At 41.6% G+C, this 27,871-nt stretch overlaps 1 protein-coding gene across 41 annotated transcripts; it reads right to left on the bottom strand.

Moving 5' to 3' along the window:
• Positions 1-43: 43 nt before the first annotated feature.
• Positions 44-26,063, bottom strand: LOC110537103 (exportin-7). 41 transcript variants are annotated; one of them, XM_021622872.3, is made up of 31 exons: positions 25,790-25,942; positions 24,606-24,639; positions 23,144-23,290; positions 22,675-22,768; positions 22,479-22,560; positions 20,651-20,735; positions 20,492-20,560; positions 20,252-20,356; positions 19,993-20,158; positions 19,152-19,225; positions 18,938-19,057; positions 18,642-18,788; positions 18,255-18,427; positions 17,989-18,182; positions 17,758-17,863; positions 12,828-12,963; positions 10,271-10,344; positions 10,110-10,190; positions 9,926-9,989; positions 9,694-9,802; positions 9,117-9,312; positions 8,785-8,892; positions 8,030-8,095; positions 7,580-7,662; positions 7,249-7,463; positions 6,981-7,119; positions 2,433-2,497; positions 2,249-2,341; positions 2,071-2,175; positions 1,758-1,885; positions 44-1,681 (listed from the first exon to the last, which is right to left on the bottom strand). In XM_021622872.3, the coding sequence occupies exons 1-31, from the start codon at positions 25,819-25,821 to the stop codon at positions 1,588-1,590; spliced, it is 3,384 nt and encodes a 1,127-aa protein (XP_021478547.1). In that variant the 5' UTR covers positions 25,822-25,942; the 3' UTR covers positions 44-1,587. The 41 variants fall into 41 exon arrangements, with proteins under 41 accessions (XP_021478547.1, XP_021478549.1, XP_021478548.1 ...); XM_021622874.3 differs by having other exon boundaries at positions 2,077-2,175; XM_021622873.3 differs by having other exon boundaries at positions 20,492-20,557.
• Between the last annotated feature and the right edge of the window lie 1,808 nt (positions 26,064-27,871).

The raw sequence follows: 27,871 nt of genomic DNA, 5'->3' as shown, positions 1-27,871 counted from the left end.
AAGACATGACCCATGTTTGCAGTAAAACAGTGACAGCACGGTATACAAACCAAATAACGTTTATTTGCAGTCACAATGCTGACACTATAATATGTAGCAGACATCCACACAACTCAACCAAACTACCGATCCAACACACACTCACATCAGAGAACCAAGGTACCGATCCAACACACACACTCACTTTAGGGAACCAAAACAATAAACCAGGAAGTCAAATCAACATTGTTAGAGATGAGCTAGTCGTCACAAACAGTTAGCAGCAACACCTGTAGAGTAGCACAAGTTGCTAATGAACTCTGAACCCACATCTCCTCTTTAATACACAGTTCTGTCTTTTTCTTACCACCCATTTCCCTGTAATACACAGCTCTCTGTTCTACCAAAGGTTGCATTCTTCTTTAGTTTCTCAATTAGAAATAAACTATCCTTCAGGGAGCTCGGAAACGAGAGCTGAACGTTCTAGAATGTCCTGGAAGGTTCTGTCTGGAGCGCACCGCTCCTTTACAGCACCATGAGAGGCCACGCGCACACACACTCTCTCTCTCTCTCTGAGTCACATACTCCAGAGATAGACTGCAGCCACGCTCCTTTCTGATCTGTGACCCCTACACACTAGCTAGCATGCTGAGACACTTCACTCTCCCCTAACCCAACCGACTCCCCTGAGGTTAGTGTCAGCTCCAACCAGCCTACCAGAGGGTAAAGTGGAGCATGACCTTAACCCAAACCTACTCCCATAACCCTGCCCCACACCTAACCAATTCTATTTGAACAAGCAATTATTTTATAGGCAAAATGTCTAGGGGCTAAAGGTGGTGTCTAGGGGCTTTGGACAGTGCATAGAGAATAAAGGTAGTGTCTAGGGGCTAAAGGTGGTGTCTAGGGGCAGTGCCTAGGGAGTGACAGTGGTGGGTATTTACATCACTCAAATCAGAGGGCCAGAGGAAAATGTGCAAAATGGACAGTTTCTCACTCTCTTTGTCTCTACCCCTTCACAGCTCTAGTGCGCTCTACTTTCTTGCTCCTCTCATCCCCTGTAGAAAGTTTTTTCCCCACACACAGACAGACAGGTGCACTGACTCACTACACTGTAAAAAGTTCAATCACACGTTTCTCATTTTGTGTTTTAAATTCAATCAATATAAACATTGTTCAAAATGTTATGAAAAAAAATGTACACTTGATTTGTTGTGTTTCTATACAAGGCAGGCAGAAGCAGAGAACTACATTTACCGGCTTCTCCCTTTTCACCTTCATCCCCCCCACTCATCCTTCCCCTCAGATTCACTTCCTCCAAAGTGTGTAGATATATCCTCTCTCCCTCCATCCTCATCCTCCACTTCCCCCTCTCCTCCCAGTGAGTAGCAGGGTGACCTCTACAGACTGGCTTTAAAATAGATCTGTATATTTATATAGGCTTCTATAAAAAGGAGGGTGGAACCACAAGGGAGAGGAAGAGGGGGGAGAGATGAGAGGAAGGGGGTGAGAAGAGGAGTGGAGAGGAAGAGGGGGTGAGAGGAGGAGTGGAGGGAGTTGAGTTTTGGGAAGCTGCTCTGTGTGGAGCAGGTGTGCGTGTGTGGAATGTCAGCTCATCATGTCATTGGTGTTGACTCCGTATGAAGAGTTTTTCATGCTGTCATTCACCTCCCTCCGGAACACCGAGAGGTTCTGGGTGAACCTGCACAGATGAATATACACACAGTTAAAAAAACACACAAAGTGAGCGCACACACAGTCAATGGAATTGTGTGTACCTGTCTCTGTTCTTGGTTAGCAGGTTGCGTTCTATCCCCTCCATCAGGTTCTCAAAGCAGAGATGCATGGCCTGCTGCTTTTCTGGAGGCTGGCTGTTCACAATGCTGTTCCTCAGGTCTGCAAAATACTACACACACAAAAGCGCACAAAAAAATAATGTTCTCTGATCGGCAAAATACTGCAGGAATGGAGACACAGGGCGAGGCTGGTGTGTTTTTGTTTTGTTTTGTTTTTTTAGCCAGGATAGTCCACTCAGCAACAATTGCCACGTCTTCCAGGGAATGGTTGGATAATGGGTGTGTGGTTGTGTACCTGTACCTTCTCGTTGAGCAGGATGAGGCCCAGTAGAGGTCTGGACATGGACCACTGGTTCCTGCAGTCCTCAAAGATGATGATGTTCAACACTGTGGACAGCATCTGTAGGACAAACACACAGAATGATTAGTGAGTGTGTGAGAGTGAGTGAGTGCGAGATCGTGTGTGTGTGTACCTGTTGGATCATCTCTGGGTGTTGCTGCATGATGTGTAGGAAGCGTTCGTCTGTTGCCATAGCAACAGGTCGTTTCTTAGTGGAGCGAGACAGCTAAACAGAAACAATTCATTAGCATCAATATATGTACATACATGTATAAGATGATATGAATAGATTACAGATGAACAGAGGGAGAGGTTACCTGTTTGAACAGGTAGGTGGCGATATGGTCCAGACTGGAACAACACCCAGTACACACCATAGTATCTACAACACACGTTAGTCATTTTAAAATCAATTCTAAATATAGTCTGTTTATTTATTGTCCCATCATGATGGAACAGTCCACAACCCTATACAGCCACCTGAGAGACCCATACACTAAGGAGAAGTCCTTATCTGTTTTATGGGCCTACTGTAAGTAGCCTAAACGCAGCCAAAACAGAAAGATAAATGCAGTCAGAGACCTTCTAGAGCAGCACCGCCCCCTCAAGATTCTGAACCTGCCTGGCAGGATTGGTCCTTCAAAGCCAGAGCCCCCTGATGGGTGAGCATAATATACAAAGAATTTCTCAAAGCTGCTAATGAGTACCTTGTACCTAGTCGTTGGGGATTCCGGTGGGGTGCCCCCACCCAGGTCATCAAGTTTAAAAAATTATTAATAATAATAATAATAATGTGTTGATAGGGGACAGACTGCAGTCGGACCATCAAATAATTGGCACATACATTACCTAATCAGACAGGTTTTTTACATGGACGATACATTGGAGATAATATAAGACAACTACTGGAAATAATAGAATACTATGAAATACCAGGGAAACCAAGCCTGGTTTTCATAGCGGACTTTGAAAAGGCTTTTGAGAAAGTATGACTGGAGTTTATATATATATGATTGCCCAGAATATTTCAATTTTGGAGAATCTCTTATAAAAATGGGTTAGTTATGTATAATAACCCTAGGTGTAAAATAGTAAATAATGGCTACTTCTCAGAAATTATTAATCTGTCAAGAGAAGTAAAACAACGTTGTCCACTATCGGCATATCTATTTATTATGGCCATCGAAATGTTAGCTGTTAAAATCAGATCCAACAATAATATCAAGGGATTAGAAATCCAGTGTTTAAAAACAAAAAGGTATCATTGTACACCGATGATTCACGTTTTATTTTAAATCCACAATTTGGATCACTCCACAGCCTAATAGAGGATCAAGATACTTTTCTAACCTCTCTGGATTACAACCAAAGTTTGATAAGTGGTATTATGATATTATGTATTGGGTCACAAAAAAATACAACTTTTACATTACTGTGTAGTTTACCAATAAAATGGTCTGATGGTGATGTGTACATACTCAGTATACATATCCAAAAGAAAATGATCTCAGTACAATACATTTTAATAGAAAGTTAGCAAAAATAGTTAAGCTCTTGCTGCCATGGAAAGGAAAATAAATACCTGTCTATTTGTAGAATACTCACGCTGATTAACTCTTTAGTCATATCACATATTACCTATGGTTTTGCCTACACCTAGCGACCGTTTTTTTAAATTATATGCGCAAAACATTGTATTTGGAATGGCAAGCCACACAACATTAAACAGGCTTATTTATATAATGAATATGAATTTGGAGGGCAAAAATGACTAAATATTAAAGCATCAAACCTCTCACTAAAGGGTGTCAGTCATAGAAAAGTTCAACTTAAATTCCAACTGGTTCCCTAGCAGATTAGTAAGAATGTCTCACGCCATGTTCAAGAACGGCCTTTTTCCCTTTATTCAGATTACAACCTCTCACTCAAGTTATTTGAAAATGAAATCTCCAAAACATCGCTATTTTTAAAACAAGCCATAGAAAGTTGTTTGCAATTTCAGTTTAATCCACCAGAAAAGACAGAACAAATAATACAACAAAGTGGTTAAACGTAAATATACTAATTGACAAAAAAGTATAAATCTTTGTAAATTATATCATAAATAGGACTAGTGGAGTTGTCAAACATGCAGCTAGCAAAAATATATGGAAATGTCTGCTCTACCCAAATTTGCAGCATTACTGCAAAAATGGAAGAGGCAAGTGGAAGGGGGAAAAAGTAAGGAACTTGTCTGTCGGCCCTGCATTAAAGACCAACATTGGTTAAAGAAAATGGTGATGAATAATTATTATTATTTTTTTTTAAGTATACCAGTTTCATTTAAGGACAAAGAAATTGACAGCTATGCCATATAGATTGAAAAATAGTTAAGAGATTTCGATGTACCGATTACATGGCACATGGTTTATGAACTGATACGCAAAACGACGCCAGATTCAAAACCTAAAATTTTTCTAATTAAAAGTATACAAAATTCTTGAAACCAATAGAATGTTATATACAGTACCAGTCAAAAGTCTGGACACACCTACTGATTCCAGGGTTTTTCTTTATTAGTACTATTTTCTACATTGTAGAATAATAGAAGACATCAAAACTATGAAATAACACATATAGAAAGAATCATGTAGTAACCAAAGTGTTAAATCTAAATATATTTATATTTCAGATTCTTCAAAGTAGCCACCCTTTGCCTTGGAGGACAGCTGATTATACCCAACACATACAATTATCTATAAGGTTTCTCAGTCGAGCAGTAAATTTCAAACAAATTCAACCTCAGCAGTACAGTAACCTAAAACACAAAGCCAAATCTACACTGGAGTTGCTTACCAAGATGAAAACTCTTAAGAGACTTACCCAGAAAGACTCACAGCTGTAATCGCTGCCAAATGTGATTCTAACATGTATGAACTCAGGGGGTTGAATCTAATCAAGATATATCAGCATTTTACTTTTCATACATTTTTTATAGATGTCAAAGTTGAAGTAAAATTCTAACATGAATGTTGTGTGTAGATCGTTGATGAAAAATGACAATTAAATACGTTTTAATCTCACTTTGTAACACAACAAAAGTCAAGGGGTGTGAACATTTTCTGAAGTCACTGTATATATCACCCGGTGCAGTGGTATACTGTATATGTACCATTTCCCGGTGCAGTGATATACTGTATATTTCCCGGTGCAGTGTGTGTGTATGTACAGCTGAAGTTGGAAGTTTACATACACCTCAGCCAAATACATTTAAACTTGGTATTTCACAATTCCTGACATTATATCCTAGTAAAAATTCCCTGTCTTAGGATGACTACTTTATTTTAAGAAAGTGAAATGTCAGAATAATAGTAGACAATGACTTTCAGGTTTTATTTTTCATCACATTCCCAGTGGGTCAGAAGTTTACATACACTCAATTAGTATTTGGTAGCATTGCCTTTAAATTGTTTAACTTGGGTCAAACGTTTTGGGTAGCCTTCCACAAGCTTCCCACAATAAGTTGTATGAATGTTGGCCCATTCCTCCTGACAGAGCTGGTGTAACGGAGTCAGGTTTGTAGGCCTCCTTGCTCGCACATGCTTTTTCAGTTCTGCCCACAGATTTTCTATGGGATTGAGGTCAGGGCTTTGTGATGGCCACTCCAATACCTTGACTTTGTTGTCCTTAAGCCATTTTGCCACAACTTTGGAAGTATGCTTGCGGTCATTGTCCATTTGGAAGACCCATTTGTGACCAAGCTTGAACTTCCTGACTAATGTCTTGAGATGTTGCTTCAATATATCCACATAATTTTCATCCCTCATGATGCCATCTATTTTGTAAAGTGCACCAGTCTCTCCTACAGCAAAGCACCCCCACAACATGATGCTGCCACCCCCATGCTTCACGGTAGGGATGGTGTTTTTCGGCTTGCAAGTTTCCCCCTTTTTCCTCCAAACATAACGATGGTCATTATGACCAAACAGTTCTATTTTCCTTTCATCAGACCTGAGGACATTTCTCCAAAAAGTATGATCTTTGTCCCCATGTGCAATTGCAAACCGTCGTCTGGCTTTTTTAATGGAGGTTTTGGAGCAGTGGCTTCTCCTTGCTGAACGTCCTTTTAGGTTATGTTGATATAGGACTCGTTTTACTGAGGATGTAGATACTTTTGTACCTTTTTCCTCCAGCATCTTCACAAGGTCCTTTGCTGTTGTTCTGGGATTGATTTGCACTTTTCGCACCAAAGTACGTTCATCTCTAGGAGACAGAATGCATCTCCTTCCTGAGCGGTATGACAGCTGCGTGGTCCCATGGTGTTTATACTTGCGTACTATTGTTTGTACAGCTGAATGTAGTACCTTCAGGCATTTGGAAATTGCTCCCAAGGATGAACCAGGTCTTTGCTGATTTCTTTTGATTTTCCCATGATGTCAAGCAAAGAGGCACTGAGTTTGAAGGTAGGCCTTGAAATACATCCACAGGTACAACTCCAATTGACTCAAGTTATGTCAATTATCCTATCAGAAGCTTCTAAAGCCATGTGATAATTTTCTGGAATTTTCTAAGCTGTTTAAAGGCACAGTCAACTTACTGTATGTAAACTTCTGACCCACTAGAATTGTGATACAGTGAATTATAAGTGAAATAAACTATTGTTGGAAAAATGACTTGTGTCATGCACAAAGTAGATGTCCTAACCGACTTGCCAAAACTATAGTTTGTTAACAAGAAATTTGTGGAGTGGTTGAAAAACTAGTTTTAATGACTCCAACCTAAGTGTATGTAAACTCACGACTTCAACTGTATATACATTACCCAGTGCAGTGGTATACTGTGTATGTATCATTTCCCGGTGCAGTGTGTGTATGTATATACATTACCTAGTGCAGTGAGTCCCTCGGAGATAGATGACAGTATGTACATGACGACATGCGGCTCTAGAGAAGCAATGAAGTTCATGTGATCCTGAGTCAACACCTCCAACAGACTGTAGAACGACTGGCTCAACTTGGGATAGTCCTGGAGTGAGGAGGGAGAAATAGAAGGGGGAGGGAGAAAGAAGGAGATTAAGTGTACTGAAACTGCCAGATATATTTAGAATGTTCAGGGAAGTACTTCGCTGTGAGGGATGGAGAGGAGTGTGTGTACCAGCAGGTCGCTGTGTGGTATGGACAGCAGCAATTTGACGAAGGTCTGTAGCGCGTTGTCCAGTGCGTCATCTCCATAGAGACGGAACACCCCGAAGTTGACATAGTTCCCAGAGAGCACAGCCTTGAGCATGGAGAAACACACACTGACACCCTTCAGCTTCACACTGTACATCTGGTCCTTAGGCACCTCCCCAATGGTCAGGATACGGTTACCTGGAGAGGGAGAACCAAGGAAATTAATATAATTTTTTTAATGTGGCTGACCAACCAATTACAATTCTCCAGTGAGTGCACAGCAACTGTGGCAATAGGACACTTGAGTGTAGTACCATAGGTGGTGATCATCTTGCTGGTTTCTCTGAACAGCAGGATTCCGTTGGGTGATGACACGTCAAATTGTAACCTCTGTGACCTGGAAACACAGACACAGAGTTAAGGATTCATATTTTCCTCAAATTTACCAATTTTCCATCCTGATAAAATTTCAAGCCTTTCCCAGGTATCCCGAGATCCGTCCAACCAGAAATGCTATCTAAAAGCATTTAATACCAGCAAGTGTGGAACGGCTAGAATTCTATCACTATGAATTGAGAAACACTTGCAGGGATCTAACGGTTTCTTGTTGTATTTGTTGTAATGGAATCAACTCAAAGTTCTCTCAAAGTTGTTACACTATTTTGTTTATGTAACCTATAGTTAACGTAGGCCTAAGAAAAATTGTTTGCTTAACTAGTAAAATTAGGTTATTATAGCTAGTGAAAATGACAGGGTCGTTTTACCGTTGACTGAAAGATGACACCCAGCTTGTTGGCTCTCTCCTCTCCCCTTGCAGAGCAGCTGTCTGGCTATCAGGGGAATTTGGAAAGATTATGGCTGTTTTTACTATGAAAACTCACTTATGTGGTGACTGTTTGTTTAGCGCAGCATTGGATATTTTCCCTGTGACAGACAAGCAAACGGTGTAGAAACCGCACCATGGACAGCTGCCGATCAATTCCATGTGAATCTGACCTTCTAGTCAAGCCAGTGCCCTTGCTTTTGTTAGTGTAACAACTTGGAACAATATTGCGAATGTCAATTTCCTTGAGCAATTTTGCAGACACAATGTATTAGGTGTTTTGTTAGCAGTGAGCTGCCGTAGTTTATATTTTGGATCCTCTGTTGGGCAACACAGCTGAAGTTTGGGAAGTAATTTGAATGAACAAACTGTAGAGGAGAAACCTGGGCCGTAAATGACTGCGTGGAGAAGTCGTGTGTAGCAGTGTAAATAATAGAAGCCATGTAGACGTTTTCTATTGGGGACTAGCCTAAATAATGCAGCTTTCTAGCGTTGCATATTTGCTGTTTTTGCATTAGTGCGGCATAGAAATGTTATATTATTGTTTGAGATACATTTTTTTTTTTTAAGTATCTTGGTAATCAGGAAGGCACTTGGTTCAGGAAATTGGTGTTAATCCCTACAAAGGGTTAGAAGTCAGGGGTTAGAGGTCGAGGGATAAATGTCAGGGTTCTGACTGTATGCATGTTTATGTACCTGTTGTGGACTAGCTCGGCCATGAGCTTTAGGACAGGAGTGGTGCATGCTGGTACGTGGTACCAGAGCTCTATAGCTCTCTGCAGGATGGGCATGTAGGCTGGGTAGCTGGGGGAGGGGTTAAGAACAACACTGTGCGCCAATGAGACTTCAAGTGAAGGACAACACTACTTGCAATTCAAAACTCTACAGTGATTTCCTATTCTATGACACAGTCATATCTCTTCTACACAACAATTTCTATCTGAACGTTCTTTAACCTTTCAATCTCCTGAGCAGGCCCCTGGTCCGTAAAGGTCAGGGGTCAGAGATCAGGGGTCAGTAAAGGATACATCCAGTCGAAGAGCATCATAAAGCTGGTCTTGGCGTTGAAGGCAAAGGCGATACCTCTCAGGTCTCTGACCAGTCCTACCAACGTCCTCTTCGCCTCCTGCTCATTAAATGTGTTGGTGCTGAACATCTGAGCCACTGCTTCAAACGCCGCCGTTAGGGGAAGCATGAATTGTTCAAACTGGTCCTCATCCTCACCTACACACACAAGATGAAAACACGGTTAAAGTAGGGCTGGGACGATACCAGTATCATGGCAAGGGTTACAACACACAAAGTGGATTTCATTTCTTTAGGAAAACAGCCCTAATGTTAGAAACAAACATCATTATCTTGTCATCCAGAGTCACATTGATACATTTTTCCAAGCTATAGCACACAATATTTTCACATACAACAGGTTTTTAAAGGACCAACGAGTTTGGTATGCTCCGTGTTTTCATTTTTGCCATGGAAAAAATATGATACTGGTATCATCATAGCCCTAGGTGAAAGAATGAAAAGTTTGTAATCATCCAAATAAGATCATTACTGATAATCGTGTAGACTGTAGATGTGTGTGTGTGTGTGTGTGTCTACCTAGGTCGACCATCAGCAGGCGTCCCAGTGCGGTGTAGAACGTGGTGCGACACCTCATGTCGCTGAGGTTTGATTGGTTGTTCACGCCCAGGAAGGAGAAGTGCTCGCTCTGACATCATTGGAGAAAGGATAAGGGCATTATGGGAAAAGAACTGGATGAAAAAGCATACATTGAGATTCAGGAGGTTAGTGTTAGTGGTCAGGGTGAGAGATCAAAGGTCAGGGTACTTACTGTGTGGTTGTTCAGCATGAACTGAACAGCGCTGAGTTTTACCAACTTCCTCACACTGCTGTACGTACACACACACACACACCGTCAAAGAGACAACACAGGAGCTGGAATATAACAGAATACCAAATAACCCCCCCCCCCCCCCCCCTTTCTCACACACACACACACACACACAAAAGGATATCCTATAGAGAGGTCATTGAGTAACTGAAGTGTCTTGGAAGTGATTGGTTCACACTGGCCCCAGTACTTCAGGTTGGTGATGCTGCAACCACAAATGGTATTAATCAGTGGTTAGTTCATAGAACCAGGAGTAGTACTAACACAGGAAGTGTTGAAACTCACATTTTTCCAATGAAGATGCTGAGTACCATGGTCTCATCATTCAGCCCCAGAACCTCTGACAGCCGCCGGTACAGCTGTGACACACACAGACACACGCCATTAACCATTGGAAGATCCCCTGGAGAGAGAGCAACTACACAGTAGGACAACTATGATATAATCACAAACAGTAACAGCTGCCAGCAGCGTAGCACTAGTCATCTCCACAGGGTTAAAGACAAACACACACCAATCAGCTCTGCTCTCATCTCCCGAACGTGGCTGTACATTCCGCCAAAACCTGAGCTCTGAGGTAAAGTAGTGTGTGAGGAAGAGAGTGAGTGAGATCAAGAGAGTCTGTGTGATAGTGTTAAGTTGAGCAGAGCTGAGGATGGTTTGCCTTAGTATCGGGGGGTTAGGGTAGAGGGTGTCATAGAGGGATGTGTATCTCCTGCAGGTCTGGGGTGTTATTTATTCTGACACCTCAGACTCATACAGTCCATCTCACACATACACAACCTGAAATGAGACATTCCAGAACCTTCATCATATGAATTATTCTAGAACTCCTCCCACCTACAAACCTCATAATAACTATTCTAGAACTCCTCCCGCCTCCACACCACTTTATATTAATTATTCTAGAACTCCTCCCGCCTCCACACCACTTTATATTAATTATTCTAGAACTCCTCCCGCCTCCACACCACTTTATATTAATTATTCTAGAACTCCTCCCGCCTCCACACCACTTTATATTAATTATTCTAGAACTCCTCCCGCCTCCACACCACTTTATATTAATTATTCTAGAACTCCTCCCGCCTCCACACCACTTTATATTAATTATTCTAGAACTCCTCCCGCCTCCACACCACTTTATATTAATTATTCTAGAACTCCTCCCACCTACAAACCTCATAATAACTATTCTAGAACTCCTCCCGCCTCCACACCACTTTATATTAATTATTCTAGAACTCCTCCCGCCTACAAACCTCCTCATAATAACTATTCTAGAACTCCTCCCGCCTCCACCCCACTTTATATTAATTATTCTAGTACTCCCCTGCCTTCACCCCACATTAATTATTCTAGTACTCCCCTGCCTTCACCCCACATTAATTATTCTAGTACTCCCCTGCCTCCACCCCACTTTATATTAATTATTCTAGTACTCCCCTGCCTTCACCCCACATGAATTATTCTTGTTCTCCCCTGCCTCCACCCCACTTTATATTAATTATTCTAGTACTCCCCTGCCTTCACCCCACATTAATTATTCTAGTACTCCCCTGCCTCCACCCCACTTTATATTAATTATTCTAGTACTCCCCTGCCTCCACCCCACATGAATTATTCTAGTTCTCCCCTGCCTCCACCCCACTTTATATTAATTATTCTAGTACTCCCCTGCCTTCACCCCACATGAATTATTCTAGTTCTCCCCTGCCTCCACCCCACTTTATATTAATTATTCTAGTACTCCCCTGCCTTCACCCCACATGAATTATTCTTGTTCTCCCCTGCCTCCACCCCACTTTATATTAATTATTCTAGTACTCCCCTGCCTCCACCCCACTTCCATGGAGAATTCTCTGGTTAGCGATGATTCCGCCTACATTATTCACCATGTTAAAAGTAAAACTGACCATGTCACTAAGAAGGGATAGGGGAGGATAACTTTAAGACCAAACCAAACAGACACGTTGGGGGAGGGCTGCTCTCGACTGTCACCACTTATCTGGGCAGTTCACATTTCGCAGCCTCTGCCCAGCACAAAGAAAGCACACTCAGTCAGTCAGTCAGTCCAAGGCTGTGTGTCAGCACTAACACACCCACAGACAGAAGAGCTACTAGTTAAAATATAACATAACTCCCACTAGTTACAGGCAGAGAACGGAATGGAGAGAGATCGAGTCAGTCATGAGAGGAAGGAAGAGAGCATAGCCTTGCTATTGAGAAAGGCCGCCGTAGGCAGACCTGGCTCTCAAGAGAAGATAGGCTTTGTGCACACTGCCCACAAAATGAGGTGGAAACTGAGCTGCACTTCCTAACCTGCTGCCAAATGTATGACCATATTAGAGACACATATTTCCCTCAGATTACACAGACCCACAAAGAATTCGAAAAAATCAAACACCATGGTAAATATAACCTATATTTATGTTAATTTATTTTATCTTTTGTACTTTAACTATTTGCACATCATTACAACACTACATAGCCATAATGACATTTGAAATGTCTCTATTCCTTTGGAACTTTTGTGAGTGTAATGTTTACTGTTCATTTTGTATTGTTTATTTAACTTTTGTGTATTATCTATTTCACTTGCTTTGGCAATGTAAACTTATGTTTCTCATGCCAATAAAGCCCTTTGAATTAAGATATTAACAGAGTTAGTCTTGCTAAGAGAGGAATAGAGAGTGAGAGAAAGAAAGACAGTTAGTCACGCTTAGAGAGGAACGGAGAGAGGTAGATCTAAACAAGACAGTATGACATGTGGACTCATCAACATTAAATCATGTTTGAGGTCTGAAACATAAGTGTGTGTGTGTGTGGTAAAAGTATTTACCTTGGAGGACTTTTGCACCTGGTCTCCGATGTAAATTTTCCTGAACTGTTCAAAGAAGCTGAGCATGGCCAACTCCAACCGCTCGTTACCCGCCTGGGCCAGCCGCGAATCTGTTAGGTTCATCAACTGGAGCACTCTGACAGACACACACACACACACACGACTGACTCAGCATCAGGTCTAAGGCACTGCACCCCAGTGATCGAGGCGTCACTACAGACCATGGTTCGATCCCGGGCTGTATCACAAACGGCTGTGAGTCCCACAGGGCTGCGCACAATTGGCCCAGCGTTGCCCGGGTTAGGCCATCATTGTAAAATAAGAATTTGTTCTTAACCGACTTGCCTAGTTAAATTTTTTTACATTTTTTTTAAAGCATCCTGAGGCACACTATTGACTCATCTGCTGCTGTATCCTGAGGTACATTTACAATAGGACATGTACACTGAGTGTACAAAACATTAGGAACACCTGCTCTTTCCATGACAGACTGACCAGGTGAAAGCTATGATCCTTTATTGATGTCACTTGTTAAATACACTTCAAATCAGTGTAGTTTAAAGAGAGAATGATTTTTAAACCTTGAGACACAGACTGTGTATGTGTGCCATTCAGAGGATGAATGGGCAAGAAAATAATTGAGGCTGTTCTGAGGGTGCAACTCAATATTAGGACAGTGTTCATAATGTTTTGTGCACTCAATGTCTTAGGCTCATGGCAAGGCCCCAAAAATGTGGTGATGCCCCTACCCGAGGTATAACAAAACACAACCATGTTTTCCATATTTCTAGGGTCTACTATATATGAAATGGATAGTTGTCCAAATATTTTACTGTGACAGTGGTTAAATGGATAGATATTGTAACACACCCTCTTAATTCAGAGTGTAATTATTCCCCAGGTTGATGCTGTAAATGAGAATGTGTTCTCAGTCAACTTGGGCCACATAACTCAATATTGCAAGTTGCTAAAATGTTGAATACAAATAGTCAAATCAAATCAAATGTATTTATATAGCCCTTCGTACATCAGCTGATATCTCAAAGTGCTGTACAGAAACCCAGCCTAAAACCCCAAACAGCAAGCAATGCAGGTGTAGAAGCACGTCAATTGTCTGCAGTACATACAGGGGGGGCCACCAACGATCCTTAAAGAATTTTGTATCTTTAGCCGGTAGTCTTGCATTTAAGTCAGGGGGCCATCACAGATTATCTTTATATTTTGCCTCAAATCTGATATGGCATACAAAATCCAGTATGGCTTCCATTATAACAATCACCTATAAATTCTAATTTTGTAAATGAGAGGCATTTTTTCAGAATTGTGTACAACACTTATGCCTGTAATGTCTGTAAAAGGGATGTCAAAAACAGACTTACCTTTAGAGCTTTCCAACAATTAACTGGCCTGTGGGTGGCCTGTTCTTTATGTTTAATGTGGTAAAAAGCCCTGCAGCTCACATCCTACGTATTTCTTTATATTCCATTGGAAGTCAGGTCGGATGATAATTTGGCCAATATTAAGTGTGGTTGGCATTGATTTTGTACTGGGGCATGCCCAGCAGGAGATGGAGAGTGACAGAACCTGTGAGGGTGACCTCAGGTTACTTAGACGTTAGAGTGTAGCTAGGTCATAGACTTTTAATAAGAAGCGTTGGTTGAGGGACATAGCACAGCTCCACACACATTTCATTTTGAAGTTGATTCCTGAGCTGATGCACAAAGCATGGTGCACAAAGACCACCATCTCACATTCAATTCCCAGCCACCATAAACAATCACATAAAGCAAGTTACACCATCCTAAGGAGCCTCTTGTTTGGCTTATGTCCTTATAGGCATCTTGTGATTACTGCAGTTTCTCAGACCAATGCATGAGTTAAGTAGCTTTAAGTAGCCCTATATTTCTGTTATTACAGTCCTCTCCCTCTGTTAGAAGTGCACCTGCGCAGAAGTTTTAGTCTCTGTCGGACCGGGCTAGAGTGTAATACCGCGATGATATTGTGAAGTAAACTGCTAAACTGGAACCTAGTTGTGTCATTTGGAGATCACATTGGTTTCAGAAGATGGCACATGTATTTATTAGCCACCTCGCTTCAACGAGAAGAGGTCGTATGAGAGTTGGAAAAATGTACTTGGAATCGGGACACGGGTTACCAATCTGGACAAGAAAAAGCAAGCACTTGCAGTGGTATTATTGCTCGACGGAAGAGCAAGAGATACAGCACTGAAAATATCCACGGAGGATTTGACCCAGGATGACGGAATGGGAACTTTGATCAGAGCACTGGATTCTGTGTTTCTTAAAGAGCAAAAAAACTGTGCCTACGAGGCGTATTTGAACGTTGACAGAGTTACGAGAGACATTTCAGTTGCTATGGCGGGCTACGTAATTGATTTTGAACATGGGTACTAGAGGTCGACCGATTTATCGGCACAGCCGATTAATTAGGGCACATTTAAAGTTTTCATAACAAATCGGTAATCGGCCCTTTTTGGATGCCGATTATGGCCGATTACATTGGAATCCACGAGGAAACTGCGTAGCAGGCTGACCACCTGTTACGCGAGTGCAGTGTCAAAAGGACCTTGTGGCTGCAAGGAGCCATGGTAAGTTGCTAGCTAGCATTAAACGTATCTTCACATAATCACAAGTTAACCTAGTAATATCAACAACCACAACACATCAACAACCACAACACATGGTTGTTGATATTACTAGGTTAACTTGTGATTATGTGAAGATAAGTTTAATGCTAGCTAGCAACTTACCATGGCTCCTTGCAGCCACAAGGTCCTTTTGACACTGCACTCACGTAACAGGTGGTCAGCCTGCTACGCAGTTTCCTCGTGGATTCCAATCCTTCTCCTGCATTCAGTGCAAGCAGAGTCAGGGTTTATGCAGCAGTTTGGGCCGCCTGGCACGTTGCAAACTGTTTGAAGACCATTTCTTCCTAACAAAGACCGCAATTCATTTGCCATAATTTTACATAATTATGACATAACATTGAAGGTTGTGAAATGTAACAGCAATATTTAGACTTAGGGTTGCCACCCATTCTATAAAATACGGAACAGTTCCGTATTTCACTGAAAAAATAAACGTTTTGTGATATTAATGACCAAAGGCTCGTATTTATGTGTGTTTATTATAATCAAGTCTATGATTTGATATTTGATAGAGCAGTCTGGCTGAGCAGTGGTAGGCAGCAGCAGGCTCGTAAGCATTCATTCAAACAGTACTTTACTGCATTTGCCAGCAGCTCTTAACAATGCTTGATTCACAGTGCTGTTTATGACTTCAAGCCTATCAACTCCCGAGATTAGGCTGGTAATACTAAAGTGCCAATAAGAACATCCAATAGTCAAAGGTATATGAAATACAAACTGTATAGAGAGAAATAGTTATTAAAAGAATTATAACTACAACCTAAAACTTCTTAACTGGGAATATTGAAGACTCGTGTTAAAAGGAACCACCAGTTTTCATATGTTCTCATGTTCTGAGTAAGGAACTTAAACGCTTTTTTTACATGGCACATCTTGCACTTTTACTTTCTTCTCCAACACTGTTTTAGCATTATTTAAACCAAATTGAACCTGTTAGATTATTTATTTATTATATTAAGTTAAAATAAGTGTTCATTGTTCAATTCAGTATTGTTGTAAATGTCATTACTACAAATAAATAAAATGTAAAAAATAAAATGTAAAAAATAAAAAGACTGGCTTATTTCGGTCATTCAATAATCGGTATCGGCGTAGAAAAATCATAATCGGTCGACCTCTAATCAGCATTTGTGGGTTCGATTACAGGCTCAAAATGGCCAGAAACAAATAACTTTCTTCTGAAACCTGAAAGGCCGCTCAGCAAGGAAGAAGCCACTGCTCCAAAACCGCCATAAAAAAGCCAGACTACGGTTTGCAACTGCACATGGGAACAAAGATTGTACTGTTTGGAGAAATGTCCTCTAGTCTGATGAAAGAAAAATAACTGTTTGGCCATAATGACCATCGTTATGTTTGGAGGAAAAAGGGGGAGGCTTGCAAGCCGAAGAACACCATCCCAAACATGAAGCACAGGGGTGGCAGCATCATGTTGTGGGGGTGCTTTGCTGCAGGAGGGACTGGTGCACGTCACAAAATAGATGGCATCATGAGGGATGAAAATTATGTGGATGCAACATCTCAAGAAATCAGTCAGGAAGTTAAAGCTTAGTCACAGATGGAGGCCTACAAACCTGACTCAGTTACACCAGCTCTGTCAGGAGGAATGGGCCAACATTCATACAACTTATTGTGGGAAGCTTGTGGAAGGCTACCCAAAACATTTGACCCAAGTTAAACAATATAAAGGCAATGCTACCAAATACGAATTGAGTGTATTTAAACTTCTGACCCACTGGGAATGTGATGAAAGAAATAAAAGCTTAAATAAATCACTCTACTTTACTCTGACATTTCACATTCTTAAAATGAAGTGGTGATCCTAACTGTCCTAAGACTGGGAATTATTACTAGGATTAAATGTCAGGAATTGTGAAAAACTGAGTTTAAATGTATTTGGCTATGGTGTATGTAAACTTCCGACTTCAACTGTATATAAACAATGAATTTAATTTATTTTTTGCAAACATTTCTAAAAAACTGTTTTCACTTTGTCATTATGGGGTATTGTGTGTAGAATTATCTCATCAATGTAATACATTATAACCTTATTCTAAAATGTAACAAAATGTGGAAAAGTGAAGTGGTCTGAATACTTTCCAAATGCCCTGTATGGGAGACATTAGAGATATGGAAAAACATAATTGTGCTTTGTTATACCTAGGGTATGGGTATCTCAAAAACTAAAGCCCTTTTTGAGGATTGGCCACTAGCCTAATAGGTAGTGGTATTGGTTAGGGTGAGGTTACTTGTGTGTGGACTTACCGACAAACTAGTTCTCCGTCCATGGCGTCTTGTTCATCTGTAGAGGCGAAGGACACTCTTCCTCCAATGACCGCCCCGATTATATACACCAACCATGTTAACCTCCCTATAGATATAGAAATATAATTATATAAACCAACCATAACAACCTCCCTGGTAACAAAAACATGTGTTGTTAAAAGCTATATTTTGCCGTACTTTATTGATTGATTGAGAGGGAAAGAGACGTACCCTCCTGGACAGTGATGTCGATGGTACTAGAGTTGGTAGACTGCAGTAGTTCCTGGTAGGTCTGTGCTGATTGGTCGAAGAGCTGGACCAATAGGGCACAGGTCTTCTCGTATTCACAGCGACCGATGGTGGAGAGCTGGTCTAACTGCTGCTGGACTAACCCTGCGTCATCTAGAGGGTCCTCTAACCCATCCCTTCACAGACGTGAAAATGATTTCAACGTTTCATAATTGATCTGTGAGAGTGTGTGTGTCTGTGTGTGTTACCTGAGTATGATGCAGACAGACTCGAGGCGTGAGGTGATGTAGGCCTTGGTGACTTCAGGTGTGTATGTCTCTAGCAGGTGAGGCTCGGTGGCTTTAACGTAAGGGACAGACGCTGCCAGGCGCTGCCACAGGCTCAACAGGTAGTGGACAGAGTTAGGGGCAAACTCCCAGTGCTGCAACACACATAATATAAAAGTTATCAGAAAATTGTCATTGTTATCTCAGTAAGGAGAACAAGGTTTTCGGCAGAACGTTAACATCTAACAAGATCATTGAGAGGTATAGAAGGGCAGATTTAAGAAGGACTATTTATGAAATGTCTGTTTACCAAGACACTCACCAATCTGCCTTCAGGGTCTTACACACACAGACAGACACACATAGTACCTGTAGACTGGTGACAGTGAAGTTGGCTATAAGCCTGATGACTTCTGGGTAGTTTTCTACTTTGACCAGCTCTCCCAGCTGGTAGTTACTTTTCAGTCGCGCCAACAGACGACAAAACTCATGGTAGTTGTTAGGGTCTGAGAGGCTCTGGAACACAAAGACAGCATTGTTAGTTACTTGTAGCATAAAACGTGTTACCATATAAAATATGATTTCACCCAAAATAAAGGGGGGACCAAATTTGAAGGAATAACAGAATTTAAGAGTCTTGTAACATGTAATAGTGTGTGTGTTACCTGTGGGTTCTCTAGTATCCTCTTGACTCCATCCACCAGGTGAGAGAGGAACTTGGCTCGCTCTGCGTTGTTGAACAGAGATCTCCTCACTGATGCTATCTGGACTAGACACGACAACACCTACACACACACACACACACACACAGAGCATTAAACACTACACCTGTACTGAAGTGAACATACAAGCCACACTCACACACTCTGCTTTACTCACCAACGGGGAGAGGGAGGGCGGGATGGAATGATACAAATCAAAAAAGAGCTGGAGAGTGGAGGAATCCAAAAACGCTGAGAGAAAGAGAGAGACAGATTAGGTTAGTACACAGTAATAGGTAGTGTTGGGATTAGTTACTTGAAAAATAAATACAAATTTCTAGTTACTTTACAATATTACTTTGTTTGGAAAGTAATGTGTTCTACTACTTTGAGTTACTTTCATTAAAAAACTCACCAGTTGTTTGAATATCGGAGGGAGCAAAGCGAACCAGGTGCGCTCTACCAAAGACAGGCTACTTATTAACTCAGGTTTAATCACTCGAGTCTCCTTTCATCTGTGTCGATGCTTTCCTGTGCTAGTCTACAAGTGCTGCACTATCATACGAGCTGATAATTAGCCATATGTACTGTAAGCCAAACATCTGTACAGATTTCCTTTCTCGAGCCACCAGTTCTGGTTATAGACCGCACATACACTGACAGAGATGTTTAGAGGGCACACTCACCACTAGATGGGAAAACCTTCTATAGGCTTTGCTATCTCAGAAACGATAAATGGCAAAGATCAGATGTGCTTCCTCAATACTTTACTACATTTCTTCAGCCTTTCTCCGTTCGCTCGAGAATTAAATGAGGAAACAAGTCGAGATCAGATCATGGAAAACACGCAGCCGGTAGAGATATGACTCTGAAAACAACGCTTGCGATTTGAAAAAGTAACATGTTACTTTACTCCGCTACTCAAAAAAGGAATCTGATTACGTAACGCATTACCCCCAACACCAGTAATAATAGGTGACGCAGTACTGATATTTTACAGAATTGACAGAATGTGTTACCTGATCTCCAGGAAGTGGGGATCTGAACAGTGCAGAGGTCATCAGAGGACTCATCTGTAGACGTTCCGATGAAATCATAGTTCAGACAGTTGTGACTGAGCTTCAGTAGCTGCATCAGTAGACCATGCTGACTCTCATCATTCAGGTTGAGGTTCTTACCCGACGCCTAGACACACACACATTAAGTTCACAAGAACGACTGGAAATGGATGTCAATAGGTATGTCAACACATTAATACAATCCCTCTCACACACACACCTGTTTGAGGAGATTGCAAGACAGGGTGAATATGTCAAAGAGGGACGAGTCTCTGAACGATGACGCAATCTTCCTGTGTTTGGTCAGAGGATGGCTGGTATCTGCCTGTACACACAACATCAAACACATATTTAACACACACAACAACACAACCACCACTTCAGATTAGAGGGGAGAAGGGGAATAAGAGGAGAGGAGGGAGATGTGGAGGAGAGGAAAGAGGGAGGAGAGGTAGAGTACCTGGTTGATCTCATTGGTCAGTTGGGATAGGATGGTGACTCCTATGATGCAATGTTCTACACTGTCCTGCTGACAGACAGACAAAGAAAGGTAGATTTGATCAGTCCACTACCTACTCCAAGAAAACAAATTATATTGGCTACACACACACGTTTGTACCTGTAGGAAGCGTGTGACGTCTGCGATGACGTTTCTGAAGACATAGTCGTCTTTCTGACAGTCGAACCAGCCAAGCTTGGTAATCCTGAAACACACACACACAAAAACACATACAGTGCCTTGCGAAAGTATTCGGCCCCCTTGAACTTTGCGACCTTTTGCCACATTTCAGGCTTCAAACATAAAGATATAAAACTGTATTTTTTTGGGAAGAATCAACAAGTGGGACACAATCATGAAGTGGAACGACATTTATTGGATATTTCAAACTTTTTTAACAAATCAAAAACTGAAAAATTGGGCGTGCAAAATTATTCAGCCCCCTTAAGTTAATACTTTGTAGCGCCACCTTTTGCTGCGATTACAGCTGTAAGTCGCTTGGGGTATGTCTCTATCAGTTTTGCACATCGAGAGACTGACATTTTTTCCCATTCCTCCTTGCAAAACAGCTCGAGCTCAGTGAGGTTGGATGGAGAGCATTTGTGAACAGCAGTTTTCAGTTCTTTCCACAGATTCGATTGGATTCAGGTCTGGACTTTGACTTGGCCATTCTAACACCTGGATATGTTTATTTTTGAACCATTCCATTGTAGATTTTGCTTTATGTTTTGGATCATTGTCTTGTTGGAAGATAAATCTCCGTCCAAGTCTCAGGTCTTTTGCAGACTCCATCAGGTTCTTCCAGAATGGTCCTGTATTTGGCTCCATCCATCTTCCCATCAATTTTAACCATCTTCCCTGTCCCTGCTGAAGAAAAGCAGGCCCAAACCATGATGCTGCCACCACCATGTTTGACAGTGGGGATGGTGTGTTCAGCTGTGTTGCTTTTACGCCAAACATAACATTTTGCATTGTTGCCAACAAGTTCAATTTTGGTTTCATCTGACCAGAGCACCTTCTTCCACATGTTTGGTGTGTCTCCCAGGTGGCTTGTGGCAAACTTTAAACGACACTTTTTATGGATATCTTTAAGAAATGGCTTTCTTCTTGCCACTCTTCCATAAAGGCCAGATTTGTGCAATATACGACTGATTGTTGTCCTATGGACAGAGTCTCCCACCTCAGCTGTAGATCTCTGCAGTTCATCCAGAGTGATCATGGGCCTCTTGGCTGCATCTCTGATCAGTCTTCTCCTTGTATGAGCTGAAAGTTTAGAGGGACGGCCAGGTCTTGGTAGATTTGCAGTGGTCTGATACTCCTTCCATTTCAATATTATCGCTTGCACAGTGCTCCTTGGGATGTTTAAAGCTTGGGAAATCTTTTTGTATCCAAATCCGGCTTTAAACTTCTTCACAACAGTATCTCAGACCTGCCTGGTGTGTTCCTTGTTCTTCATGATGCTCTCTGCGCTTTTAACGGACCTCTGAGACTATCACAGTGCAGGTGCATTTATACGGAGACTTGATTACACACAGGTGGATTGTATTTATCATCATTAGTCATTTAGGTCAACATTGGATCATTCAGAGATCCTCACTGAACTTCTGGAGAGAGTTTGCTGCACTGAAAGTAAAGGGGCTTTATTAATTTTGCACGCCCAATTTTTCAGTTTTTGATTTGTTAAAAAAGTTTGAAATATCCAATAAATGTCGTTCCACTTCATGATTGTGTCCCACTTGTTGTTGATTCTTCACAAAAAAACACAGTTTTATATCTTTATGTTTGAAGCCTGAAATGTGGCAAAAGGTCGCAAAGTTCAAGGGGGCCGAATACTTTCGCAAGGCACTGTAGCTTGATGATCCTGGAGGAGACAAAAACAAGGGAGAGAATCACTCACATGGAGGAGAGGGATGAAGAGAGGAGGAGAGAGGAGCGGAGAGAGGTTTACCTGGAGTACAGCTGGATCAGAGCCTGGGTAACAAACTCTGCCAACTTCGGCCGCGTCGCCAGATAGTTCAGTACATAGTTCCCTGCATGCACGCACACACGCACACACACACACACGCACACACACACATGAGCCTTATGGACTAACTTGTACAGCATGAACATAGACTGGTGGGATGTGTGTGAGTGAGTCTTACGGATATCGATGCGCTGCTCCAAGGGAAGAGGGTTGTTGGTGCGCGAAACCAGTTTAGACAGACAGGTAGCTGCAAGAAGTTGAGAGTAGGAAGACTGGAGAGAGGGAGAGAGAGAGCAAGAGAGGAAGATGGGAATACAAGCATAGACAGAGATAGAGACAACACATCAGCTGAGCTAAATAAAGCAAGTCATACAGTAAACATTGTCAGTCATTTTTACATTTTAATCATTTAGCAGACGCTCTTATCCAGAGCTACTTACAGGAGCAGTTAGGGTTAAGTGCCTTGCTCTAGGGCACATCAAACGATTTTTCACCTAGTCGGCTCAGGGATTCGAACCAGCGACCTTTCGGTTAATGGCCCAAAGCCTTCAACTGCTAGGCTTCCTGCCACCCTTTTTTTTATGAGGTAATATGGTAAATATCAACAGCTTATTGATATAATGTCAGTGTGTGTGTGTACTACTCACGCTGCCTCTCTCCAGTAGTAGCTGACACTTGCTGAGACAGTCGGGGCTGTTAGTGAACTCCACCAGAGCTTTCTCTGCTTGCAACCTCACCCCAGTCTCTGTTGTCTCGTACAGCTGCTTACACAGGATCTCTAGCTGGGCTAGGCTCTACTCACACATACAGGAGAGAGAGACCTAAGTGAGTAGAGCAGCAAAAAACATCCCTCATCAACAGCCAAGATACAGGTGTTGACAGTTGTATTGGGCTGTGAGCAATCAGTATGGCACAACGTTCTAGAGCGTTCAGACAGAAATAAGACTATAGCCTATTTCGTAAAATAGACATGCCTCATGCAAAAAAATGTAAAGACAAGAAAGTTTACCAAAATAAACATTCAGTAGCACCCTATTGAACATGACCCTTGTTAGATAGAAACACAGGGGCTAAACACCTGCCAGACAAAGACCGACGTAGTGGCTATAGGGCAGTGGAGGCTGTATGGAAACCTCGTGTTTCATACCATTCCATTGACTCCATTCAGCCATTATTATGAGCCGTCCTCCCCTAGGCAGCCTTTACAGCTTTAGGGAGTGGGTGGGACCGGAAACCACACAGATAGTTAACTTACCCCAATACACAACACTAACATAATAAGGTTTAACTAACTCACAAACTAAATCCATCCAGCTAACGGACACTAAATCCACCAGTAACAATGCAGCAGACTATTCACCTCAGCTAGCATTACTAACACCATTGTTGTAAAGAACTACATAACCACTCATGCATGCACACCCCAGCTAGCCTGACCAACATCATATTGTTTAAAGGACAAGTCAGCAGAATCCCGGAGCCAGTCTGATGCTAGCTACTGATATAGTACAGGATGTACTAGTCTAGGGAGGGCGTTGGATGGCACATGGCTAGGGAGAAGAGGACTGCTAGACATAGATAAGAGCTCAATACCCCAACACTGCTGCTGCTGAGCCTGACTCAGTGTGCACCACACACACACCTACTAATATTACTACTACAACAGTCTTGGTGCTGTGCAGTACACCTGACTAAGGATTTGGGTGGGCTAGCTAGCTAGATCATCATGTCATGCTGATGGTTCCTGAGAACATTGGCAAGAACGAATGTTCTGAGCAGACCAGCACAGAATTTGTGTGTCTGGAGCCTGTTGTGTGTCCCGTACTGTCCACGATGACTTTGCACTAACAGACAGTTACGTCACACGGTCAGGCACCCTGACCAGGAAGCGCTGCCTCAGTGCGCGTACATCTGTAGTTATTATTAATAAACTAAATATCTAACTGGCTCTCTCATCACCAGCCTGCTGAGCTAACGTAAAAAATACAAATACTGACACCAAGCATCTCTAAAATGATGTATATAATGCACAGAATTAGCCACCTAGGTGGGGTGAAGGCTTCATTTAATCAACTTAGCAAAATAACAATTAGCCAGCTACCTACTCACATCAGCAGACGCCGACACTTTCAGTGCCAAGTTGCTATAAACACAAACAGTAACGTTAGTTACAGAAAGCTTGAGGCAGATATAGTTACTGTTAATCTATCGTCTGCTTGATATGACAGTTAGCTGCAAGTGCTAGCTAGTTAACAGTAGCTAGCTAATGTCAGTCAGTTGTACAAAAAAGTGCACACGTGACAGCCAGCATCCCAGCTAAGCTATCTTACTTTAGCACATTGGCTGGAAAGACGAAGCTAGTTGTTTGGCAAAGTTAATTGTCAGCTGATTAGCTAGCTAATGGTAGCTATATTTTCAGATAGAATGATACCTAGTTATAAATGTGTTATGCTCCATGCCAGATAACGTTATCTAGTTAACTTGCTAGGTGTGTCCGTTTCGGAGTGGCACATTCTTGTTTTCGTTGCAAAATATGCACGGTGGGGTATAATAAGTATAATAACGACAACACCGTCCACGAGCCAGGTTCCAAGCTAACTTACATGTCAGCTCACACAAAAAAAAACTAAGAGTGTCGCGCGGGAGAATGTCGTGTTGCTATACCTGTAAGCTAGCAAGAGCTAACCTGGCGTGAAAAATTACAAATAGCGGTGCATTTGAAAGGTCTGATCAAGCAAGCAAAGCATAATCAATAATTACATTTGACATTAGACCGGATTTGGTTCAGGACGCGAAGGATGAAGTATGAGAGTTGCTAACCAATTAATTAGTGCTAACTAGTTAGCTACTGTCAACTAACTGGCTTGCATTTCCCCCATCCTCTCCTAGCTAACAGATAGGCCGACAAAATTGAAATTATATGTTAAAGGTGTTCTTTACTTCGTATAAAAGGCATGAGATAAAACATAATGACAATGTGGATAGCTGCTACAATCAATACATTCGCCCAGTAGAAACAGTCCTAGCTAGTTAGCAGTTAGCCATGTTTCATAAACACCAATGTTTTGTTTTCGGTCCGCATCTTTAAACGGCGAAAGCTACACGATGACAGGCCACAAGTCAACACTGCAGCTCGCATCCTAGCTACACATATCGCACATAACCTGTACCATGACCGCTTTATGGATGCATTCACTCTCTATATATTAAATAACGCATCGAAATATATATTACAGCTCATTCAAAGGCTTATTGAGGATTGATATATTACAAAAACATAAAGCTGTGGTTACCTGCACATGATCCGCCATTTTGCTCCATTCATGCTCCTCTCTCACTCCCATTGAACTATCTCACTCCCCCTGACAAAGTGAATGAGCGCAAATTTTCACATTCAGAAAGCATTTACGCTCGCGCAATCGCTGGAAATCCCTTTAGAACCCCGTTCAACTTCACATAATAAAAAGTACGTAAAATAAAATACCTCTCATATAAAGCAAACCCGCTCTTTGTTTACATGGCTCTTAAAGGGAAACTGCTTCATTTTGCTAGTTTCTGTTCTGGAATGGGTTTAATAACAGATTATCCATTATATTGACCAGATACTCAAGGGGCCGCTCTAACAATGTAAATAAATGTATTAACAAATGGAAGGCAGTCGGGACCATTCTAGTCAGATACTACTGTGAACAACATGCACAACTCGGATATAAAGTGTTTTTTTTTTATCAAAGTTGCCAGGATTTCACGTGTCCTACTTATATCAGTACTCTCACAACAACCTTAGTATTACAAAACTTTTATTGGATCAAATAAGCCACACGTAGCAAACAAGACATGTATTTGTTTGTTGACCTCCATACAAAAACTCCTCGCTCGGCAAGAAAATATACATTTAAAAAAACGCCACCTGCTGGAGAAGACAGTACAGTTAACCCTCTCGCTTTGCCTCTTCCTCTCTGGTTTAACCAAATACAAATACAAAAAATGTTTATGAAATGTTTATGTTTATGAATGGCACTGCATGCTAAATAGTAGCTAAATAGACTCAGATGTGAAGTATTCCAGTCTTATTTGTCTGCTTTGGGGATTGGGGACATAAATATAGTAAATCTTTGTTTCTTTAATAATGCTTTGTTTCACAGTCAAATTGAGCATATTAGCCCACTGAGGGAGCCAACTGAAGTCTTCAGGTCTCAGGCACAGCGTGGTTTCAAACTACCTATATTACACTTCACCCCATTTTGACCTCCTTCTTGCAGATATCTTTCCGAGTTACAGCGCCAATGTGACTGACAGAATTCAAACCTGGCTCCAGAAGAGCGCACAGACCCATTAAACCAACGCAATTCCTCAACTGTCAGGTAAGGTTACTCAATCCAGTGTTTCCCCTAGGATTGTTTTCACCGGTGGTGGCAAGGGTAGTGGGTCATCTTGGCAGAAATATATACACTACTGTTCAAAAGTTTGGAGTCACTTAGAAATGTCCTTGTTTTTGAAAGAAAAGCAAATTTTTTGTCCATTAAAATAACATAAAATTGATCAGAAATACAGTGTAGATATTTTTAATGTTGTAAATGACTATTGTAGCTGGAAACAGCAGATTTTTTATGGAATATCTATGTAGGCATACAGAGGCCCATTATCAGCAACCATCACCCTTGTGTTCCAATAACACGTTGTGTTAGCTAATCCAAGTTGATCATTTTAAAAGGCTAATTGATCATTAGAAAACCCTTTTGTAATTATGTTAGCACAGCTGAAAACTGTTGTGAAGAAACAAAGAACTTTCTTCTGAAACTCATCAGTCTCAAAAAATAATTGTAGACCTCCACAAGTCTGGTTCATACTTGGGAGCAATTTCCAAACGCCTGAAGGTATCATGTTCATCTGTACAAACAATAGTACGCAAGTATAAACACCATGGGACCACGCAGCCATCATACCGCTCAGGAAAGAGATGTGTTCTGTCTCCTAGAGATGAACGTACTTCGGTGCAATAAGTGCAAATCAATCCCAGAACAACAGCAAAGGACCTTGTGAAGATGCTGGAGGAAAAAGGTACAAAAGTATCTATATCCACAGTAAAACGAGTCCTATATCGACATAACCTGAAAGGCCGCTCAGCAAGGAAGAAGCCACTGCTCCAGAACCGCCATAAAAAAAGCCAGACTACGGTTTGCAACTGCACATGGGGACAAAGATCATACTTTTTAGAGAAATGTCCTCTAGTCTGATGAAAGAAAAATAGAACTGTTTGGTCATAATGACCATCGTTATGTTTGGAGGAAAAAGGGGGATGCTTGCAAGCCGAAGAACACCATCCTAACCGTGAAGCACGGGCGTGGCAGCATCATGTTGTGGGGGTGCTTTGC

This window comes from Oncorhynchus mykiss, chromosome 12 (genome assembly GCF_057628025.1).
Source record: "Oncorhynchus mykiss isolate SJ-2025 chromosome 12, ASM5762802v1, whole genome shotgun sequence".
In the NCBI taxonomy this organism is placed as follows: Eukaryota; Metazoa; Chordata; class Actinopteri; order Salmoniformes; family Salmonidae; genus Oncorhynchus; species Oncorhynchus mykiss.
Note: the sequence above shows the minus strand (reverse complement) of the source record. Positions and strands in the feature narration are given on the sequence as shown.